The sequence below is a fragment of the Dermacentor silvarum genome, chromosome 4 (genome assembly GCF_013339745.2).
Source record: "Dermacentor silvarum isolate Dsil-2018 chromosome 4, BIME_Dsil_1.4, whole genome shotgun sequence".
NCBI lineage: Eukaryota > Metazoa > Arthropoda > Arachnida > Ixodida > Ixodidae > Dermacentor > Dermacentor silvarum.
The window spans coordinates 155,657,588-155,679,121 of NC_051157.2; the positions used below are offsets into that span (position 1 = coordinate 155,657,588).

A 21,534-nucleotide genomic window follows, 5' to 3' on the forward strand; every position below is an offset into this window, starting at 1 on the left:
TCATCGTCGGCTCACCATCGTACGCTTTATCTCGAACGCACAGTGTACGGCGCGCGAGGAAGACGTTATCACGACACGACGCTGGTACGTCCGTATCGCAAACAAAGCCTGTAGCAACTTCCAGGGGAGGTCAACCAGCGCCACCTATATACTTTTCAAGGCCTTCGACCGCTGTCGTGATGTCAGTGAAGTGAGATTACCCTGGAAGTGAACTTCACCTAAGTGCGATCCGGGAGAAGCGCGAGCTCGACGACGGAGGAGGACACCGGTTTTTCGCAGCGCGGCGGCGCGGCTTTCGACGGCGGCGCATTTTTACTACGCGGCAGCGGCCGCAAGCGCTGCGATGCCGGCTCCCGGCCTTGCGTTTCCGGGAGCCGGAGATAAGCTCCAGACGTTGTAGGCCGATATGACGGACCATCACAGATGTATTCAGGAGATCAACTTCGGGGATAGGATGACAACATCTCCCAGTTGCAGAGCGCCCGCCTCGGCTGCGGGAGGCGGCGGGTTTGATTCCCCCCGCCGCCGGGCACCCACTGGTTAAAATGGCCACAAGTGTACCCCGGCCTGGCGATTGGCTCCTTCAGGAGTTATACGTTTGGGAAAGGAGCTTGCACCCTAAGTTCCCGTCGAAACTCTCGTCAGCACACACACGAAATAAGTTATGCTGGGGATGCTCTCATGGCGGCCGCTTTCCACGTGACGTCGAAGATGTACCCAATGAGGTATGGACGCCTTCGGGTTTAAGACAGACACCCCTTTCCAAGTGTTTAGGTCGCATAATGACCGAGCACCAGACCGGGAGCGCGCTTGTAATTTTACAGATAGGTACCCGGCGGCAGCACTTGCCTCCCACAGCTAAGGCGGGTGTTCTTCAACAAGGGCGTCTGTGGTTGGACAACAGGCGTCCAGAGACCACTCGTCTATCTTTATTGGCCCCCCTTTCGAGATGTGAACCTTCACGAGAGCCGAGCACCTGGCCAGGGAACATCTCTACCAATTAGAACAAACCAGTGGGTTCCCGGCGGCACCGGCATTTGAACTCGATACCCCGAGGCGGATGCTCTTCTGGTCTCCCACCCTTGCGGTTCAATTGTACAACTCTACAACTACAACCGCGCTTGCACACTCAGAAACACGGTAACGTGCAACATGTGTATCTTCTGAGAAGACGAAGACAGACGCACAGACATAAGTTAGTGTGGGCATAAAAAATAATATTGCCCAGCCCGCACCGCCTACGGCACGACAGGGTGACAGACAGAAAGACAGACAGACAGGGAACTTCATTCAGGTCCTGAGGTGCGACTTCGAGACCACCATACGGGGGAGAAGCCGCCGCGGGCCGCTGCCACGTCGGGACGGGTAGGCCGTGCCTGACTACCGCGTCGCGGGCATTCTGGACGACCCATAGCTGAGCGGCGAGGTCGGAGCTCTTGAGCACCTCCGCCCACTTTTCTTCCGTGGTGAGATGATCGTGGTCCCCTAACGAGGGACACCGCCAGAGCATGTGTTCTAAAGTGCAGAAGGGATCGCCGCAATCCGGACAATCGGGCTCTAACGAGTCCGCGTACCTGCTGTATGTACAGCGGTGAGCACTGTTAGGGTGAACACGCGAGCGCGTGGCCGACGGCACTATCAGCGCCGCGTAACAGCCATCGTTGGAAACATTGCACATGCGCAGCATGTGCTTTGCGAAACACTCTTTCCACCGCGCGCATCACGTCATCGATACGCTTGTTCGTCGTCTGCTAGCCGCATTTTTTGTTCGCTGAGCTGATACCTTCTGCATTTCAAGGTCCATCTGGATTGAAGATTGGCGCGTGAAGGAAAAAAGTGAGTGTAAGAGGGATAATTATTAAACTTTTTATTCAAGAAAATTGCACTTTTGCAATTCAAGTTAAACAAGACCATGAGAACAAATATAAAAACATGAGCAAATCTAATAGCGAGTCATGTGACCACTTACAGCAACGACTGCAGCTATTCTGGACGGTAACGAGTCGTAAAGTGATCGAACATATTCCCGATCGGCTTTCAGCCTTTCCCACTCGTTGCTGACTTGCGCCCACAACTGGTCCGAAGTCGCGGAATAAAGGGGCTTCCTTGCCAAAGAAGCTTTCAGACGGCGCCACACGTTTTCTATCACATTCAGGTCCGCTCCTTTCGGAGGCCATTCCAGTAGCTGCATGTGCTGCTCCGCCTGGAACTCCTTGACAGCCCGCGCCGTGTGTATCGGTGACCGGTCCTGTTGGAACAGGTAATCACCGTCTGGGAATAAACTGCTCGCATATGGCAACAGCACATTGTTCAAAATGTTGCAGTATTGTTCCGACGATAAGTGTCCACGTATACGTTGCAGGGGCCCTAAACCATATCTTGAAACAGCACCCCACACGTTCACACTCGATCTCCCACTGGCAGAAACACCTTGCACGTTGTCCGGGTCGTTCCTGCGTGGCATTGTGACGTTAACTAAAACAATTGCTTTTCAAAGCAGGAAGTTTGCCTCACCGTGTGCCTGGTAGTCTCCAAACACGCAATCTTTGGTCTTGTCGCGTCGAAAACGTCGACTCATCCGAAAAGATGACGCGACCCCACTCTTCTGATGTCCATGCTTCGTGCAGCTCAGCGAACTGCCGTCGTGCGTCCTTGTTTGCCGCCGTTAGTAGTGGCTTCTGCGCTGCGACGCGACTGCGAAGGCCCGCAGTACGCAGGCGACATCGAACAGTGGTGTCCGAAACGTCCAAATCCAAGTCCTCGCGTATTGCTGGGGCTGGGAAGAAAGGGTTACGAACAGCAGCTGCAACTATGAGGGCGTCTTCATCGTCTGTGGTAGCTTTAGGGCGGGGCGCGCGGGGTGCATCCTGAATGCGACCTTCATACTTGTAGGCTTGAATTATCCTGTTCACAGTCTTCAGGGGCCTATTAACTAAAGCGCCAATATACCGCTGGGAATAACCTTTCAGGGAAAGATCGACAATTGAGCGCCGTTCATCATCGGGAACCCTAGCCATAATACGATCTGGCGACAGAATGAACGGCTGCGAAAGATGTTTGGTTGTTTTATATACGGCGTTGCATGCACAACTTTGAAGGGAACGAATAGACACGCCCCCATAGATATACAAGTTTTTTTGTCTTGTTCTGTTCAAGCACAGATGTTTAAAGAAATCTTAAAATGCAGGATGCATGGGCTTAGAAAACAAAAATGCGGCTAGCAGACGACGAACAAGTGCATTCATGACGTCATGCGCGCGGTGGAACAATTATTTCGCGGAAGGCGTGATGCGCATGCGCAATGTTTCCAGTGATGACCGTAACGGGGCGCTGACAGTGCCGTCGGCCACGCGCTCGCGTGTTCACCCTAACAGTGCTCACCGCTGTACGTGCTAGGCGGGGATAGGACCCGGTCAGGGGCCGGACACTTCGACTAGTTTCGGTATCTGAAATAAAGCGTCCGCCATTGTTTTGGTAGGAAGCGAAAATTCAGCAACTTTTGCATGTGTGGCCCTACCTTTCCAACCTACGCATGAATAAAGTTAAGTTATGCAATTATGTGTTGAAAAAAATATGTCCTTGGCCATTTTCGTTTTTTTAACACCCTATATATTTATCCAGACTCGGCCTTCGTTGCGCCGAAGGGCGGCGCTCTCGCTCTTATCTCGTCTGCTGCCATTCCGTTCGTCTGCTCCAGCCCTTTTCGCTGTCCACGTGTGAAACTTTTTAGAATTGCAGGAAAGCGACAATTTTGGTGTTTGTGAGTGCGAACATCTGAAAATGTCGGCGAAACTAGGCACAGGACACAAGGCGTGTTGTGCTGCTCTTTGGTGCCGCAACTCGGGAAGGAACAGCGCAGCCAAATTTTTCCGCTTCCCAGCGGACGAAAGGTAAGCACACTTTTTTCGGTACGAAGAATCATGTGCTGTGCTTATCAAAACGGCCACAGAGCGAACCGAAACATTTCTGCCCTTGCTTTACAGTCATTCTTTTTCCTGGCACTGCGCATTTTTCAGTAACGTTGTAAGCATGTAAAGCTACTTGTGGACAGTTTCTGGTGAGCCGGTTGATGCCAGCTGACGCTCAAACGGAAATTTCGCTTCGGTATTGGTTTTTTTAGCGGTGGACCTGCATTTTTTTTTCTTCGCGAAGAAATCTTGCAAAGTATATATATGTTCGCCGAACGCGCTTATTCGACGAACTGGCTCGGCTTCAGAGCATTCCGACGAGCAGTTCCTTGGGGTGACATTACCACATTTGAATGTTTAAGAAAGAAGCCCCCAAAATAATTACGTACGAGCGACTGCTTACATTCCGTGTCACGAGAAGTTCATGTTACCTGCGCTAAGGGCGAGCTTCGCTTCACTTTTGAACTCGTGACATATTTTCTCGCTTTTTAGCACTCTATATATTAGTGTCGCTTTTATGTGTTGTTTATTGATATTCATGGTGGTACCTGTTTCATTTTCTAGGTGTGACGTATGGCGGAATTACGCCCAAAGAGCAGATCTTGAGGGACTCGCACGGGAGCAAATGTACAACGGCTACCGCCTCTGCTCGGACCACTTCGCTGAAAATGCCTACGCCGACCCTGCCAAAACACGACTCCTGTGGACGGCTGTTCCCACTGCTGCAGTGGAAGTGGGGTCCCCGATCGACGAGGGTAAGAAAAACAATTTATTAGTGGTTGCGAATGTGTGCGCATTTGTAGTTCGTTTTCACGCGCCTTATCGCTTGATACATAATTCACGTTCCATATTTAAGCATGAGTTCAAGGTGTGTCCTTTACATTGGATTTCATGCAACCTGCTTAATGTACAGGGTCGTCCACTCTTGGGGTGAACACGGCTCCGCGTGGCCGCGCTCCGCGCAGCGCCGGTGCCTCCGGCGCGGCCGCGCATCGAAGCAAATCGGCGCAGGCGCACAGGGGCCTAGGGGAGGTGCTTCGCGTCGTCTGCTACAACGCTGGCGCGCGCCGCTCTGGCTTTGCAGTGGAATACAACGCAGGCGGCCGAGCGCCCGAGGTGGCGTCGCGGGAACGCGCGTTTCACTAACTGCATCACTTTGCGGCTGGTTTTGTCTACAGCTTGTGAACAGCCTGCTTAATCTATTTGCATCAACAGATGCAAGCTTGTCAGCACATAAACGACCTTTTTTTTGTAATTGACAAGCGTAAACGAACAAAGTTATTGCTTGCGCGCTCTTTATTAGGCCGGGCCCACTTTATTTTACTGCCACAACTACTGGTGCCGTGAATCCGGAACAGCCCATCAGGCGCGCTTTTCACGATTTGTGTCATGAAGTGATGAGACTAGCGCTCTGTTTCCAGCATCTCATGATGCTATACCGGATTTGGGTAATTGACACCAGCCATAAATTTCGCAGAGAATTAGAGAGCGATTGTTCAATCGTGCTTATATATTTGATCATTTTTGCAATTGATTCTACCACTAAGGCTGGTAAAAAAGAGTGACAGAAACTAAGGGGTGGCATCCGCTACTCTGTTATGGCCGCGTTAATGCCGCTTGTAGGTAGGCGTGGATCGCTTTACGTAATGTAGGAAACTGTTCTGGCGGTAATTTTACGCCCAGTTTTCATCTTTCTAAATAAATAAAAAAATACAGTTTATTTTTGTTGTCAGACTGCATGTAATATCGCCAAGCGGTGCCAGTCCTTTGACGCATACATTGCGCGGGAAGTCGCGTTCTCAATTAAAGGGATCGTTTGATAGCATGGATGAGTTTGATAGCATGATGTTTGATAGCATGGATGAGCTCGTGTAAAATAGGTGGCGCGGACCTTTCCTTATTTATTCACATTCTTTTTTCGTATCCTTGGAGTCAGTGCACAAAGTATTCGAATGCTGTTTCTGTTCATTTTGACTAGGTGGTTGGAGTGGGAAATCTATAATCGACGCGCCAGTTTTCCAGCTTACATCACGTCTTTCCGGGTAATTAAGTCGTTATTCGCTTCCACTTCATTTCACCATTACCTCTGAATTGGTCAAATGCATATTCTCACTAAAATTTAATAATTTGGTAATTGTGGGGTATACGTGCCGAAGCGACACATGGACTCTGCGCTATATATGCCATAGAGGTGGACAGCGTATAAATTTGCTATGATGAATTTATTTATATTTTTTGTGAGGTGGGAGAGCGGGGGGAGGTAGGCTGAGTGGGTGAAACCTAATTAAGAATACCGTCAAAGGAACGCCAGGAGCGCACAAGCCATGCTGCTCTCGTCGTGGGGAAGTAGCCGGCTCGTGCGTCGGGCGAAAGCGGCCAAGATTATTTAAGCGGCGGTCATGACGCCTGCCCGGTGTCCTCTGTCGACCGCCTGCCGGTGGTCGGCAAACGGGCTGGCCATTCGCTAAAGCCAAGCCCGGCCCGACCTAGATGGCTGCGGTTAAAGCCCCTATATTTATAAAAGTAGCGCCATCCACTTCCCTCCTCCTCCGTTACACTATCGCGCTCGGCGCGACCAGCGCGATCGAGGCGCGATATCGACAGTGGCGCCGCCTGCGTCGGGCCTGCCGTGGCAGACGACAGCTAACGTGCTACCAGAGGAAATCCGAGGAAAACTTCGATCGCGCCCTGCGGAGACATTTTTGAGGCGCGATTTTGCTTCGTCAGTCAGTAACTGGTCTTAATAATGCCGTTTTGGAAGTAGCAACGCGACGATGCGAGACGGCGCAAATATCAAGTGTGCAGCAAGCGTTTGCGCACGCCGGATGGTAAACAAAACAAGCCTTTTGCCCTCGCCTTGTCGGTTGCGGCAACTTAACGCGCAGCAGCATGCCATCACAACGAAGTTCTTGTCCCTAACACGTTTGATCCGTTTGTGCGTACAGCACTTTCGTCGCACAGGCCCGAGAATGGCAGTCGGAGCGCGCTGGAAAGAAAAAAAATATACAAAAGCGCGACGCGAACTTCCACGTGACACGGATTGGCCAATGGGGGTGGTAAGTGGTTCTTGAGGGAAAGGGAAAGGTTGGCGCTATCTTCTGCAGCCCTTGAGGGAGCACGGCTCAGCGCCAACGGGGAGGGGTAAGTGAGCGGAGGAGGCTGGGGCGACAGGAGGCGGCTAAGAGAGGGCGAGGAGGAAGCGCCGGGGTGAGCGCGGGGGCGGCAAGGTCTAAGAATGGCGCTACTTTTATAAATATAGGGGCTTTAGCTGCGGTCGGGCCATCTACTCTTTCCCTGGCCATGGGCGTCAGCCCGATTTGCCACCGTGCACATTTTTTTGCTTTGGTCATGCTACCATCTCTAATCAGCTTACGATGCTGATATGCTGCTGCCAACGCCTGTTCAACTAAGTAGCTGGTCGCTCACAAGTGACAGATTCTGGGATGACTCGTTAAAGGGAGACAACAGATGTGTTTTCATTGAACGCATTTCTGTCGGCTCGCATGATCATCACGTTAACAGCTCTCAGAAATGGATTGCTTTTTATTCGATTGCTGGGTGCCATGGCATCTCACCGATAAAAACGCTTTAACAAACATGATCAAATATATAAGCACGATTGAACAATCGCTCTCTAATTCTCAGCGAAATTTATGGCTGGTGTCAATTAACCAAATCCGCTGTAGCATCAAGATATGCAGGAAACAGCGCGCTAGTCTCATCACGTCATGACACAAATCGTGAAAAGCGCGCCTGATGGGCTTCTCCGGATGCACGACACCAATAGTTGTGGCAGTAAAATAAAATGGGCCTAGCCTAATAAAGAGCGCGCAAGCAATAACTTTGTTCGTTTACCCCCGTCAATTAAAAAAAAAAGTCGTTTATGTGCTGAGAAGCTTGCATCTGTTGATGCAAATTGATTAAGCAGCCTGTTCACAAGCTGTAGGCAAAACCAGCCGGAAAATGATGCAGTTAGTGAAGCGCGCGTTCCCGCGACGCCACCTCGGGCGCTCGGCCGCCTGCGTTGTATTCCACTGCAAAGCCAGAGCGGCGCGCGCCAGCGTTGTAGCAGACGACGCGAAGCACCTCCCCTAGGCCCCCGTGCGCCTGCGCCGATTTGCTTCGATGCGCGGCCGCGCCGGAGGCATCGGCGCTGCGCGGAGCGCGGCCACGCGGAGCCGTGTTCACCCCAAGAGTGGACGACCCTGTACAACTGCCTTCCTTCGCTACCTCCTTAACCGAGACCGATTTCTACCCTATCTTCCAGGACCCTCCCGGGCAGAAGCCACAGAAGCCACGGCTGGTTTGGCTCAAGACCACCCTGCCGGCCAAAAGAGCGTCGTCCAGGTTGTAGGTATGCAAAGACCGACTTGTTGATTTTGGGCATTAAGGCAGGCGGCGTGCATTCTTGCTTTGTATAGAACTAGTATGCAAGATACGGCGCAAAAGTGAACAGCACGGAGCGCTTCTTTCTTTCTTTTTTCATGTCGTCTGCTACGGCTTCGTGTGACGTTACGCCGCGAAATTTGTTGCGCGTGCTCCAGGGAATTGCGTTCTTTTCGTTTTTACTTAATATTCGATGATCATGCGTGGTAAAGGGTGTTCCAAACTGCTGGTGTAGCTAACGCTGCGAATATTTTCCAGCTTCCTGACGCAGCGAAAGATGCGAATATCTTTTTTTCACAACGACAGAATTCACGCTCGTAAGAAGACGCAGCCCACTTGGCCCTGCTGTAAGCGGCATATCTGTCGCCCGCCGTTGTCGCTTATCGGACATCGCGTTACACTTTGAAACACGAGGTCGCAGAAATAAATTGAGTTTCGATAGGGCCGAAGTTAACGCACGCCGCCGATGGTCGAAATATTTCGCAGTCGGTTATTACGGCGTGTCTCACGCACGCATCGTGGTACGTAAAATCGCACAATTCAATACGACGAAGCTAAGTCTTGGGTACACGCTGCAACGGTCTCCATAATTTTCGTTGTATAGTAGAAATTTTACAGGAGCAGGTGTGCGCGTGCCGGCGCAGAGCAGCTTTTAAATTATTTTGACTTAATTACCTCTTGTGGGCTGTGTAGGCAATGGTAAAGCGAAAGTAAATTAAAAAAAAGAAACTGCAATACTACAATGTTCCTATCCAGCTAATGAGACAACACCAATGCTAAACATGTTACGTAATTGTACAATAGCAATGCAACTTTGAGCAAAGCTTAATGTCTCTTAGAGGAATATTTTTAGTTGAAGTCATGCAAAGATACACAATCGAAGCTGACCCGCATAAGTTGGAAGCGCCATCTTGCGAAAAAAGTGCTGAGACTTGTTTAAAACATGTGACCTAAAATGCTGCTCATTTCCCCCTTATTTCCAGAAGATGGAAAAAGAAAAAGGAGCTGGCAATGTTGGGCTCAACGTCCTCGTCACCTGCTCTGCATGATCAGTTCATTATTCACGAACGTGTTACTATGAACCTTCGTTTGTGGTGAATTGTACTGTGTACAGCCAATGAACGTGGTGACCCCTGCAGCGATAATCTATATACGATGAATTGTGTGAAGACTTCTCTTATGTTTGTGTAACCAATACAGATGCCAACATTTGTATTTACTGTACGAATTACACAGCTCTGTGCTATTGTGGTATGTATTGAGTTGTATCGTTTGCAATACGTTGCTAATAAAATCAGTGAATACACCACATTTTCCGACTACTCAATTTTCTTGCTCAAACAAAATTGTCACGCTTCGAGCTTGCTAGCTCGCGTGCATTTTAACTGAGAAATATTTCCTAACAAATGTTTCGTGGACGTGCTCAACGTCCGAGAAAATTAGCGACCGAAAGCTGTAGAAAACAGTATATGCAGCAGCAACACAATCTAAAAAAGATGCAAGCGGTGCTCTTTTCCGCTTGCGGCTCACAAAGCGGTCGCGCGCTCGTCGAGCGCATAGCAGATAAGTGGTTCTTGAGGGAAAGGGAATGGTTGGCGCTATCTTCTGCGGCCCTTGAGGGAGCACGAGCCGAGCGCATAGCAGACGACAAGCAGCTCGGCGTTTCCTCCTCTCTCATCAACAAAAGCGTTGCCATAGCAGCATCAGCAATTTTTTTATTGTTTATTGGTTTCACAGTTTGGCCTACCAAACACCAGGGGACAAATTGGCGCTAGTGACGCAAACATCGTTTACCCGGGGGGTATACCAGCTGACCTAGCCCTGACCCGGTCTGCAGCATGCGAAGGGTCGAAGACTAAAGGCCCGTTTATAGTCCGACGTTATCGGCGCGCGGGCCAGCGTCGTTCGCGGTCAGCCAAGCTACGCCGGTTGCGCTGCGCCAGCTGCAAGGCCATCTCCTCTATACTCTGACGCGCGCGCCGTCAGCTGTTATCTTCCTAGCATGCGCAGAACGATCCCAAGCCAGCGCGCCGCTTTAAACCATCGGCGAAGCGGCGTGGGCGCCTTTATTTCTTCGCGCGAAATGCATTGTGGGTTGGCGCAGTCGGTGCGACCAACGCGCGAATGGGTCAGGAGCCAATTCAGCGCCTGGCCCGTCGGGGCGCGTCGAAGCCGCCGGTTACGTTGGCTGCGTCGGTGCGCTCGACTATAGAGTGTTTCGTTTTCGCCAACGTGACGTAGCGTGCGCGCGCGCTCGCGTTACGTCGGACTATTTATACTCCGACGTTCACAACGCGCACGCGCGCCGGCGTTCGTTTCGTCGCGTCACGTCGGCGAAGACACGCCAGGCGCAAATCCGCCTGCCCTATAGTCCAACGCGACGCGGCCCGACGCAGCGGCCGGAGCCAAAGCAGCGCATGCTCAGTAGAGCAGAGCATAGCGCGGAAAGCGAGCGCCGCGCGGAAGAAACGCGGACGCGGTGCAGTCTGGGTAACGTCGTCGGCGCGAAATGCAGCATGTTGCATTTCGCGCCGGCTGCCGCCGGGCCGCGCCGACGGACGGTGGTTGCGTCGGTCGCACCTCGCGTCAGACTATAGAGTGCTCGCGTTTTGCTAGCGTAGCGTCGCTGCGCCGAGCGTGCGCGCGCGTCGACGTTACGTCGGAGTATAAGGGCTCTGTTATACTCCGACGTAACGTCGACGCGCGCGCACGCTGGGCGCAGCGACGCTACGCTAGCAAAACGCGAGCGCTCTATAGTCTGACGCGAGGCGCGACTGACGCGGCCAGCGTCCGTCGGCGCGGCCCGGCGGCAGCCCGCGCGAAATGCAGCATGCTGCATTTCGCGCCGACGACGTTACCCAGACTGCACCGCGTCCGTGTTTCTTTCCACGCGGCGCTCACTTTCCGCGCGGCGCTCTGCTCTACTGAGCATACGCTGCTTTGGATACGGCCGCTGCGTCGAGCCGCGTCGCGTTGGACTATAGGCTCCGTACAGTGAACAGGCGGCGCTGCTGCGCAGCAGCGGTGGCGCGATGCTCAGCGTCGCATGTGGCGGGCGGCGCGAAACTGGGAAGGGGGGAAGACAGCGAGATTTCGGAACTACGTATACACGCCTCCGAAAGCCGCACGTATATCCGCGATCCGCTTTCTTTTTTTTGTGCGTGTGTGTACGTGAAAGTACAAGCGTGGCCCTCTGTGATGGCACAAATAGTTTTTGCGGGGTGCAGGCCTATTAAAAGGATAGACGATTACTTGCACGGTGCAGCGTTAACCAGCGGAGACAAGCTCTACGCTGCTTCGCATGTTGCTTGTGTGAAAGACGGCGTGGACGTTGACGCGAAGTGCCGTTCGCAACAGGGAAAGCAAGTATACGACGTCATCCTTCACGTGAGTAAAGCTTACTATTATACTAAAATTGAAGTCACCAAACTGGCACCCTGAAAACGTGACACCCTGAAACCGATTTTTAATCGACGCCTCACTGTTGGCAATGTATGCCTCATTTCGCTCCGGCGCGTTGTACGCCGCGGCCTATCATTTGATGCCCCTGTCACACTGTTACTTTAGATTGTCATACAGCTCGATCTGGACTGCGTGCAGCTACAAGCTCACTCGTAGGCTGTCGTCAGCACAGTCATGTCGAGTGAGCTAAACGATTCGGATTGTTGGATCGTGTGGCAGTGACCATGCTATCCTCGTTGACTCGTTTGGGAGCCAGTCGGAGCCACCTGCTGCGCTGATAAACGAGATTTATTAACTAGGCGATCTTAATTTACATGACGCGAATGTTCGTTTTTCATCATGTACAATGATCGAGGCTCATTAGGCCCCTTTCACGAGATACGATTTCGCTTGCAAATTCCTTTCCTTGCATACTCGCTTTGCTTTTACAATGATACATCGCAAATGTATATCACAAGAAAAATCGCACCATGTGAAACCGCGCCTCTCAAGCGCCAGCGGCCGAAACGAGGATCGTCGAGTTAGTGCTCGCCAGCACAAAATAGGCTTCCTTGGCATAAAATATTGCTCATCGCACATGCCAGTGCTATGCTGATCATACCGAATGCTAAGACAACGGCAAGCAGTTGTCAAATCAGCAAAGTCGTGACAAATTTCTTTTAAATGTTCAGCAGCTGGCCATGGCCGCTGGCGTCGCACAACGTGCTGTGAAACGCACATGTGTAGCACGCTTTAGAGAACAAAACCTTCTCACAAATATCACAGAAGCTGACTTACTTTACTCTCCTCACAGATGCGACCCATTTCTTTCGCAGTTCGATCTCATAAGACTTGCCAGGAAACCTGTACAACTTTATCCCGGGCTGGCCTTCGTGGTTGTGACAGCCCTTTACGCAGCAGTATCGCCGGTTCCACTTGCCTTTTTTTTTTTCACCTCCGACGCTTTCCTATGAAGCGCATGCCGTTGCACCGTCGCAAGACGTATAAAAAAATAAGGAGGCTGGTGAACAAAGCAAAACGGCTTCAACCGTGGCCGAGACTAAATGTAGCGCGCGGGAAAGAACACTCATTGAGCCGGCCGAGCTGCGGCGCCCACTTCCCAACACTGTTGCGTCGCTGCGCCAGATGGCGCCAGAGCAGCCGCAAACTCGACTGTACGGAGCCTATAGACCAGATTATTTTAGCCTCGAACGCAGACTGCGGGCGCGCTCCTATACTCTCGACACCAAGCGCCACCACTCGGCGTGGACTGCGGGAATCGACGGACTAGCGTGTGTTTTTCTCTGTGCGTGGCGCTTGCTTGTGTCGTTGCTTGTTTGTTGTAGCTACTCACGGTTTGAGTGAGTAGCAACGATGTACAAAAGCTACTCGTCAGGGCGGCATTGTGCAGTCGTCGGCTGCACGAACAATCAACGCAAGCGCAAGCTTCTGATGAATGAAATCTGCGCCGACCATCAGTGCAACCGAGGTACGTGTGGGTGCGGTGTGTACTCATTGCACAGATTTCCGGCTGCACCTGAAAAGTGTCGGGAATGGGAAATTGCCCTCAACCGCAAGGACTTCAAGCCAAGCAAGCTTGCACGTGTAAGTGTTGTCCTACTTGTAACTATGGGCACAAAGCTAATATCCACCGCGCCACTTATGCCGTTCCGTTGCGCGTTTCATCGTTTATTACAGGTCTGTTCCGTTCACTTTGTTGACGGCAAACCTACTGCCCTAAATCCGTGCCCAATGCTTGGCATCGGCTACGCAAAAAAGGTGAGCGCGTCTTGCAAACTTGCTTTCTTGAGGTGGAAGTGGTTGTTCAGAAATCGTAAGGAATCCGAATTGCATTTGTGTGAGATACCTGTTTGGGCTCGCGCTTACCCGTGAATGTTCTTGGTGTGCATAAAAACGCCTCGTACGAAGTGCTGGAAGACGTAGCCGCACATAGCGAGGAATTGTTAACCGTTGGCGCAAAGCTGTCTTGCCATTTTGCCATTCCCATTGGTGTACCATTACATGCATGATCATTAGGGAGTCAGAACGCGGCGGTAAACGGCGTCAGACGCGAATATTGGGTACGCCGTGAACTCGCTGTTAACGCCGGTGGTCAGCAAGAGGTGGGCGCGTCAAGCATTCATATTTACGCATTCGAGCTCCATGCATATCACTTTGCCCCAAAAGCAAGTTTAAGTGAGTGTGACCCCGCTTGCGCTACGACGTACGCGCGCATACACACTTTGCACAGATTGTTCTAGTGCGCTATATTTGTAAAATAGTTACAGACGTGCTGTTGTTCAAAATGTGTGGTTAAAATTAACACGCCGCAACTTTCTTGAAGAAATAATGCAGAGATGGGATACTCAGTAAATGTCAAAGGCGCGGGCTCGTTCCTATGTTTTCGATCTACGCAGTTCACGTGAACTGTCCGCATGCGTGTACGCAGGTGACACGTGGAAGGAGGCCAATCCTGAGAACCCTCCAGCCAACTTCAGTGGCTGCGTCAGTGCAGCTTATGGACAGTCAGGTAATATGTTCCCGATTTGTCTTCATCCAAATAGTCGAACTGTCCCTGTGAAAGATCATTCAACTACGCTAAATGTGGTGTAAATAGCAATTTTCATGGCATGATAGAAAATGCGTTGTTTAGTACAGGCTTGAGAGCATTAACACATTATATCTCTTCTGACATTGCATTTTGTACTTTGTCTTTGTACACGCAGGCCACACACCGTGATGTCCCAGCAGTGATAGTCGCACCAGCTCCATCTCCGCTGAGTTCAACGGGGTACACAGGAGAACAGATGCAGCAAAATTCAGCACACCCAGACGAATGCGAGATCAGTGTCCTTGACCTCAGCTGCCGTGGCAATGCTTCGATTCAGGAAGAACGAGACTATGAAAAGTGTCACAAGAGTTGCCAAGCAGAAACACAGGTTTGCAGTGTGGGAGTTCAGTGGGAAGACCCGTATTCCATCACACAGGTTGAACATTCATATGCAGCTACAGAAACTAATTTTCAATGCTCAGGAACACAAACCATACCAAGACCAGTTTTTGAGGGCCTTTCTGAGGCAACTTGTAACTTTTATACAGGGCTTGGACTAGATGGCTTTTGGAAATTAGTGACAACAGTGGCTCAATGTGGTCAGGTTTGCGGAAGCATGACCATTGGTGACCAGCTCCTGTTAACACTCATGCGACTTCGCTTAGGACTTTTGTATTTTGACTTGGCCCTGAGATGTGGTACATCTGTGGCACGAACAGGGCAAATATTTCGCAAAATGATCGGCATTTTGGACGGCATTATGAGAAATGTTGTTGCATGGCTGCCAATTGAAACAATTTTGGCAACAATGCCAAGACAGTTTGCAGAAAGTCAGTATGCTGACACTACCTGTATCATTGACTGCACTGAGGTGCACATGCAGCGGCCTAAGAAACTTTATCCTAGAGGGCAGACATACAGCGCCTACAAGGGCTGCAACACTGCTAAGTTCCTCGTCGCGGTTGCGCCAAGTGGATTCATAATGTTTGTATCAAACGCATATGGTGGACGGGCTTCAGATAAGTTCATTATTGAAGAGTCTGGATTCGTAGACAACTTGTCTGAAGGCCATGTAATCATGGCTGACAGGGGCTTTAGTCTAAGCAATTCTATGAAGGAAAAGGGGGTGAAGCTCAACATGCCAGCCTTCTCAAGAGGCAAGCTTCAGTTTACCGAAGGAGAAGCAACAGCATCAAGAAGGATCTCGCACTTGAGAATCCACGTTGAACGTGCAATCAATCGAATTAAAGTGTACCGAATTCTCAAGTATTCATTGCCTATACATCACAAGAAGTTGATGAACAGCATTATTCTTGTGTGTGCGGGCTTGTGCAACCTGAAAGGGCCACTTATAGCAGACCCAAAAGTTGAAAAAGACGAGGAAGCGGAAAGTGAGAATGAACTAGACCACACCTAGAGCAATATTACAGTGTGACGTGCAAAAGGGCAAGCATGTAGACACTTCCGGTGCCGTGAAACGAGACTGGATGGACTGGTCCAATATTCTACCCATTTTGTTGCATTGCACTGTCATATGTTAAACATTGCACACATTTGGTGATTGAGATGCATAACAAAACCTCTGGAACTTTCTTTCTGCAGCCTCAAGCGTACTCCCATGAATGCTTGAGGTAACATTTGTATGCTTTCAGACATAGTAGTTATGCATCCCTTGCTGCAGTGATATTTGCTTACATCAACAAATTTGTTTAAACCAGGATGTGATTACAGTGTATGCTTTATTGAAAAAACATTGCCAAAATAAAATTATTTCAATTTTTCACCGCGCATATTTTCAGTTTATTTCGCGAGTACAGCATCCTTGTATTCAGATATGTCTAAGCTGTTGCTGTGAACAGCATTAACAAGCCTTGGCAAATACTGCCTGAAGTAGAATTCTGACAGCCTTGAAATGTGAAGGCAAACAAAGTCTGCATCAAAGGGCACTTCAACTAAGACAGAATTCATGGCTGACCAGACATAAAAATAGCAGTGTGTACGCTCTGTGCAAAACATAATGAACTGCACCTGGTAGTAGTAGCCATTTTTTCCTTTTTTATCCAGGTAGTAAGCTCCGTTCGAGTCTTTTTTGAGATCATATTTGTTGGAGTCTACAAGCTGCAGGCAATCATCTACGATTGGGCACTTAATTTCTAATATGCTCTGTGTCCCAACTAAGCCATCTGGGCTTGCCGAAAGAAATGGGTGTGTGGCGCTAACAACTGTGCCACAACGTTCAACATGGACACCGTTTTGATTTTCAAACATCCGTCTGGCAACAGGCTCAAACCTTTGCCCATGACTTGTTGCCTTGTTGCCCCTAAACTGACTGAAAAGGCGTGACTTGACGAAATTATCTGGCGGAGTGTCTTTTTTCCTTGGAACTTTCGACACATTGGAAGCGGTGAGACGCAACTTACGGCTAGCTTCCCAAAGCTTTCCAGTCTGCTGGCGTGTGAGCTCCATGAGTCTTAACCTAACGGGTTCTTTAATGTTTACCCATTTGCTGTAGAAGTCTGAGCATGTCTCGCACACCAACAGGTCGTCTTCGTCCTCATGTGAACCATGAGTGAGCTTGGGCACGGTTTCCGTAAGATTATTTTTAGCATGCACACTAGTGGAGATTTTTGCAGTTACAGCCTGGTGGAGGAGACTCCCTTTTATGTCAAGAAGGGGTGCTATTGTGGACTGCTGCATCTCTCCCACATATTGCTCGTGAGTCTCATATCGCTTTGTAGTAAGCTTCTTCCCTTCATGCTGCAGGTCGTTGAATTCCTTTCGTAGCCTAAAGTCCATGGCATCTATCTGTGCTGGTGTAACATTCCTCTTCGTGCCCTGGTTCCACTTTGCACTCCTGTCAGTGCAGCTCTCCCCGGTCAGACCTTTTCGGCTGGCGAATTCGATCTTCCATAGTACTGCCCCTTGTCGTACGAGAAAAGAGGGGGAAAAAACAAGTTGTCAATTAAAAGCAACCTGTGGCGACGATGAATACACTACTCCATGTGCAAATAAGTCTGTATTGGTGGGGCCCAGGACAGAGAACACACACTATGCTGACTGGTGGCGTGGTGGTATAGAACTAGTTATTGAATGTCAACGTTGATACTCATAACTTTAAATCATGTGATACTCAATAAACAATTATGACATCTACATACATGAGAATACAAAACAATCCTTGAAACAGAACTCAAGACCTACGATACTTTCGCACTCATTTCTGCACAATCTTCTTTTCGTTTCTCAATGTATTAGACAAAGATATATGATATATCCAGCATAACACATCAGGTTTAGCAATGACGTTGCATGCCGCATATGCAGATTATAAACGATATAAATAAATAACTATAAAATAAATATAAGTATAATAATTAAAATAAACCTGCAGCTAGCATAGGTCATATTACTCTCAATGGTGGCTACGATGCAAGAAAAACTAATTGTTAACAATAAGCTGCAGCTGTGTGGCAAGCGTTTAAGTAATTTTAAGGAACAGCGGTCAGTGCAAGTAAAACTAATGACTGCACTTACCTACGTGGCTGCACACGGTCGTCAATCCGACCTTGCAGGAGCACGACCCGGTCCAGATACGGCAATCATTTCCTATGCAAACCCATGTTTCATATGGCCGGTCAGAGTCAGCTTGCGAAGGAGAGACTTTCCCTTTTATGAAGCATGTCCCTTTGTCAGCCTGGCAAACGAGGAGCTGACCCACTTTACCGCTTATTACGTAGTTATATGAGTCTAAGCTCTTGATGGCTTGGACGTCCTCCAGGTCGCAGGCTTTTGTTTTCAGCAGATAATACGTAATGTGGTTTTCCTGCAGGGAGGGCCAGAGTTTCATATCGTCTTTCCATTCGTTGGCCGCGAGGGAAAGAGGATGCGGCAGAACACGGTCGCCTACGGTGAGGAAGCAAAAAATAAATAAATAAATAAAACGTTAATTGCAATATCGTCATACATGAAAGCACACAGAACAAAGCTCTGGCGGCAAACTTCATTGGGTGAGTTTGTGCCTCTAAATCAATTAACAGGATGACATTGATAGCAGACAGAGCAATGCATGGTCATTGGGTGAAGAATGGCTTCCCTATCGGCCGCACTCATCTTAGCAGCGAACTTTTGCGATAAGGCTCTTAAAGTACCGTAACGCATCTCCAACATCCTACACGCTAAATAAATATCTAGTATTTGAAGAGTTATTATGCCACACAACAAAAGTCGTAATTTATCTCGCGTGCTTTCCTTGCGTTATATCGCCCCGTGCCTGGTACTTCCAAGTCACGAGTGGCATGGGCTCTATCGGCGCGTTTAGCATTTTGGATAGGAATGTGGCGAGCGCCGAGCTTTAAAAATTCCGCTCGGCGTTACACTCCTTTACACATCGGATTATACATTACCAAATGAGAGGCTTTCGCTACATGTAAAACCCCATATGGCGCATACCCGCATATCCCGGACTTCGATATGGAGGTATGCGCCACACGTGATCGGGTATATGCATTTCCATGAAGCCAGGTGACATTTTTGCCATCCGCAGCGACGGCGGGTTTTCGAAAAAGCCATTGTCAACACTTTAAAGGACACCTCCGCATAAGACACATAAAAGTTTCGTCTTAAAACTGCTGGGGATTTACGTGCCAGAACAACGATGTGATTATGATGCACGCCGTAGTGGACGGTTCCGAAAATTTCGACCACCTGTGGTTCCTTAACGTGCACTGACATCGCACAGTACACGGGCTTCTATCATTTCGCCTCCATTTAAATGCGACTGCCGCGGCCGGGATAGAATCCGCGTATTTCGCGTCAGCAGCCGAACACCGTAACCACGGCTCCAGCGCGGCGGCGCCGAGCAATGAGTTTTCAAGAAATGAAACGCTAGGAAACCAGATCATGATTATTGTTACGGTAGATGGGCTCCCCAAGTATTTTTTTTTTCAAGCAAGCGTGCTTTGGTCACGTATCGCGTAGCCAACGAGGCTATTAGAGGAGCTTTCAGAGGCGGTTCAAAAGAAAACAAACAGTGCTTCGCGGCAATATTGTTAGCTTCATCGCATCCATCACTCTGTAACTTTACACGAGGTGTGAAACGCATTTCTAAAACCGCTACCCTGTTTGGATAAGTTTGTCGAGGTAGGAATGAAATCTAGTCTTACACCTTGTGAGTTTTACTTTTGTAAACAACTAAAGCTTCGCCACAACACCGTGTCATGTCACTGCAAAGGCTCTGACAGCGCACAGCGACGTTACATGCAGCTGTAGCATGCTTATTGGCCCTAATTATCTAGCACCATGGCTGCCACTTGCCAGAACACTCAATCTAACCAAATATATCATTTTACGACGCGCGAAAACCAATGCATACGTCTTCCGCAAACGAAAATGCGTCGCCCTCATTGCGACAGTGATACCGCGAAACTTTACAAAAGTCAAGCGTGTCCTCGATCCGACGCGTGTTCTACTACGTTCGTCATGCGTACAAAATGCAGAAGTGAAATGAGCATGCACTTACCAATTTTAAGCGTCAACGGTCCGCTTGAAGAGGAATTCATTGCCACCGCTCCTGCTTCCGCCAGTGCAGCGATTCGCGTTGCCCGCAGTCCACAGCCAGAGCTCGCATCGCGGCGCCACCGTCGCGAGAAAATGGCGGCGCCCTAGAACGGCTGCGAATTCAAGTCTATAGGGGAGGCGGATTTGCGCCTGGCGTGTCTTCGCCGACGTGACGCGACGAAACGAACCCCGGCGCGCGCGCGCGTTGTGAACGCCGGAGTATAACAGAGCCCTAACAGAGCCCTAAACAGCCCTTATATCCTGGAGAGCTTGGCGTGGGCCGGGGGATAGACCATCCTGCCGAGCTGAGAGTGCTTTGTAATCGCTGACGATAAATGGCAGCGCTTAGGCGTCGATGCAAGCCAGACATATTCCCACTTCAGTCAGGCTCGTGTTTCGACGCCGATACTCGGACATTTCCTGCCAGAATTTCATCGTGTCATAGGCAACGCTGTCGCTAGCATGGTAGAATAAACAGAACTTCTTCAGCGTCGCTGTGGTATGAATGTGCGAGTGGATGGCTGAAGAGGTCGTTCGCTCTAAAAGGTCTTCCACGATTTGCATTTGCAAAGTGGTTACGTATTTCAGCCATTACAACCGTCGTATGCTTTCCGTAAAAGCGTCTTGTGTACCGAAAGCAACCAAGCGTGACACTTTGGCGGTTAATCCCACACCATGCCGGAGCCGGAAGTGTTGTCACAATGTTTAAAGTAAACCTTTTCACCAGAAACACTTGCTGCGAGCTCTTTCCACCCTGAAGGCAGGTCACAGTATTCTTCGAAAAGAAACTCGATTGTTACATTCGTTGCACTTCCTTTTATTAGGAGTGCGCTAATCAACTGCGCCCACTGGTTTTGATTCCAATCCCCCAAGCAAAGCGTGACCTCTTCTGGTGTGCCATTATCCGTGAGTGCTGGAAGCAAGCAGTCGAACCAACCCCCGTGTTGCATATGTGAAGCTGCCCTCATCTGAAACCATGCTTAACTTACGTAGCCCTTTGTTTTCAGACAGTTTGTTAGCCATGGTAGCTGCGCTCAGCTCATCGAATACCACTTGCCCTAAGAAAAATTTCTCCAACGTCTCGTTTACCAAGAGGCAGCCGAGAGCCCATTGGAAGAAACACTCTGACGTCTTCGGCAACTCCCACACGGCCAACGTCGTCAACGTGGTGACTTTATACAGTTGGCCTCGAAATGTCCGTCAGGACGACTCCCACGCGTGATACAAGACATCCAGGGACATCTCATTCAGGTTGTCGTTTACCGCAAGTGCTTGCAACAGTGCGTCGGCGTCCTTCATTAGCATCCATTCCTTGTAAGTATCGACAGTGGTCTGCGCTTTCGTGGTTCTTCGTCGAAGACAGCTCGCCAATTAGTTCTGAAGCAATATGTATGGGCTTGTTCCACAGGAGCTCCTTTAGACCTTGACGTATTCTTATGTATTTTTCTCTCAGCACATGCCTTTTTTCGCTGTCTGAAACAGCGAATGAACATAATTACGCCATTAGCATTAGTCACATTTATCTAGCAGACCTAGCACTCGACTATGCGGCTGTCCCGGCATGGCACCCTTTCGGTGTTTGCCTGCCGGAGCTAGAAACACTGAGACAACCCGGGTTGGGCCTACACCCCCGATAGGGTCGGACGCCCTTACAGCGTTCCCCACTTGAGGGTCATTGGGACGAGTTCGATG

At 49.8% G+C, this 21,534-nt stretch overlaps 2 protein-coding genes across 2 annotated transcripts; one reads left to right on the forward strand and one right to left on the reverse strand.

Moving 5' to 3' along the window:
* The first annotated feature begins 14,070 nt into the window (after window positions 1-14,070).
* On the forward strand, window positions 14,071-15,703 carry LOC125945050 (uncharacterized). Its single transcript, XM_049666606.1, has 2 exons — window positions 14,071-14,265; window positions 14,462-15,703. The coding sequence occupies exons 1-2, from the start codon at window positions 14,134-14,136 to the stop codon at window positions 15,701-15,703; spliced, it is 1,374 nt and encodes a 457-aa protein (XP_049522563.1). The 5' UTR covers window positions 14,071-14,133.
* Window positions 15,704-16,086: 383 nt separating this feature from the next.
* On the reverse strand, window positions 16,087-19,970 carry LOC125945051 (uncharacterized). Its single transcript, XM_049666608.1, has 4 exons — window positions 19,805-19,970; window positions 17,821-18,189; window positions 16,577-17,207; window positions 16,087-16,192 (listed from the first exon to the last, which is right to left on the reverse strand). The coding sequence occupies exons 1-4, from the start codon at window positions 19,842-19,844 to the stop codon at window positions 16,087-16,089; spliced, it is 1,146 nt and encodes a 381-aa protein (XP_049522565.1). The 5' UTR covers window positions 19,845-19,970.
* Between the last annotated feature and the right edge of the window lie 1,564 nt (window positions 19,971-21,534).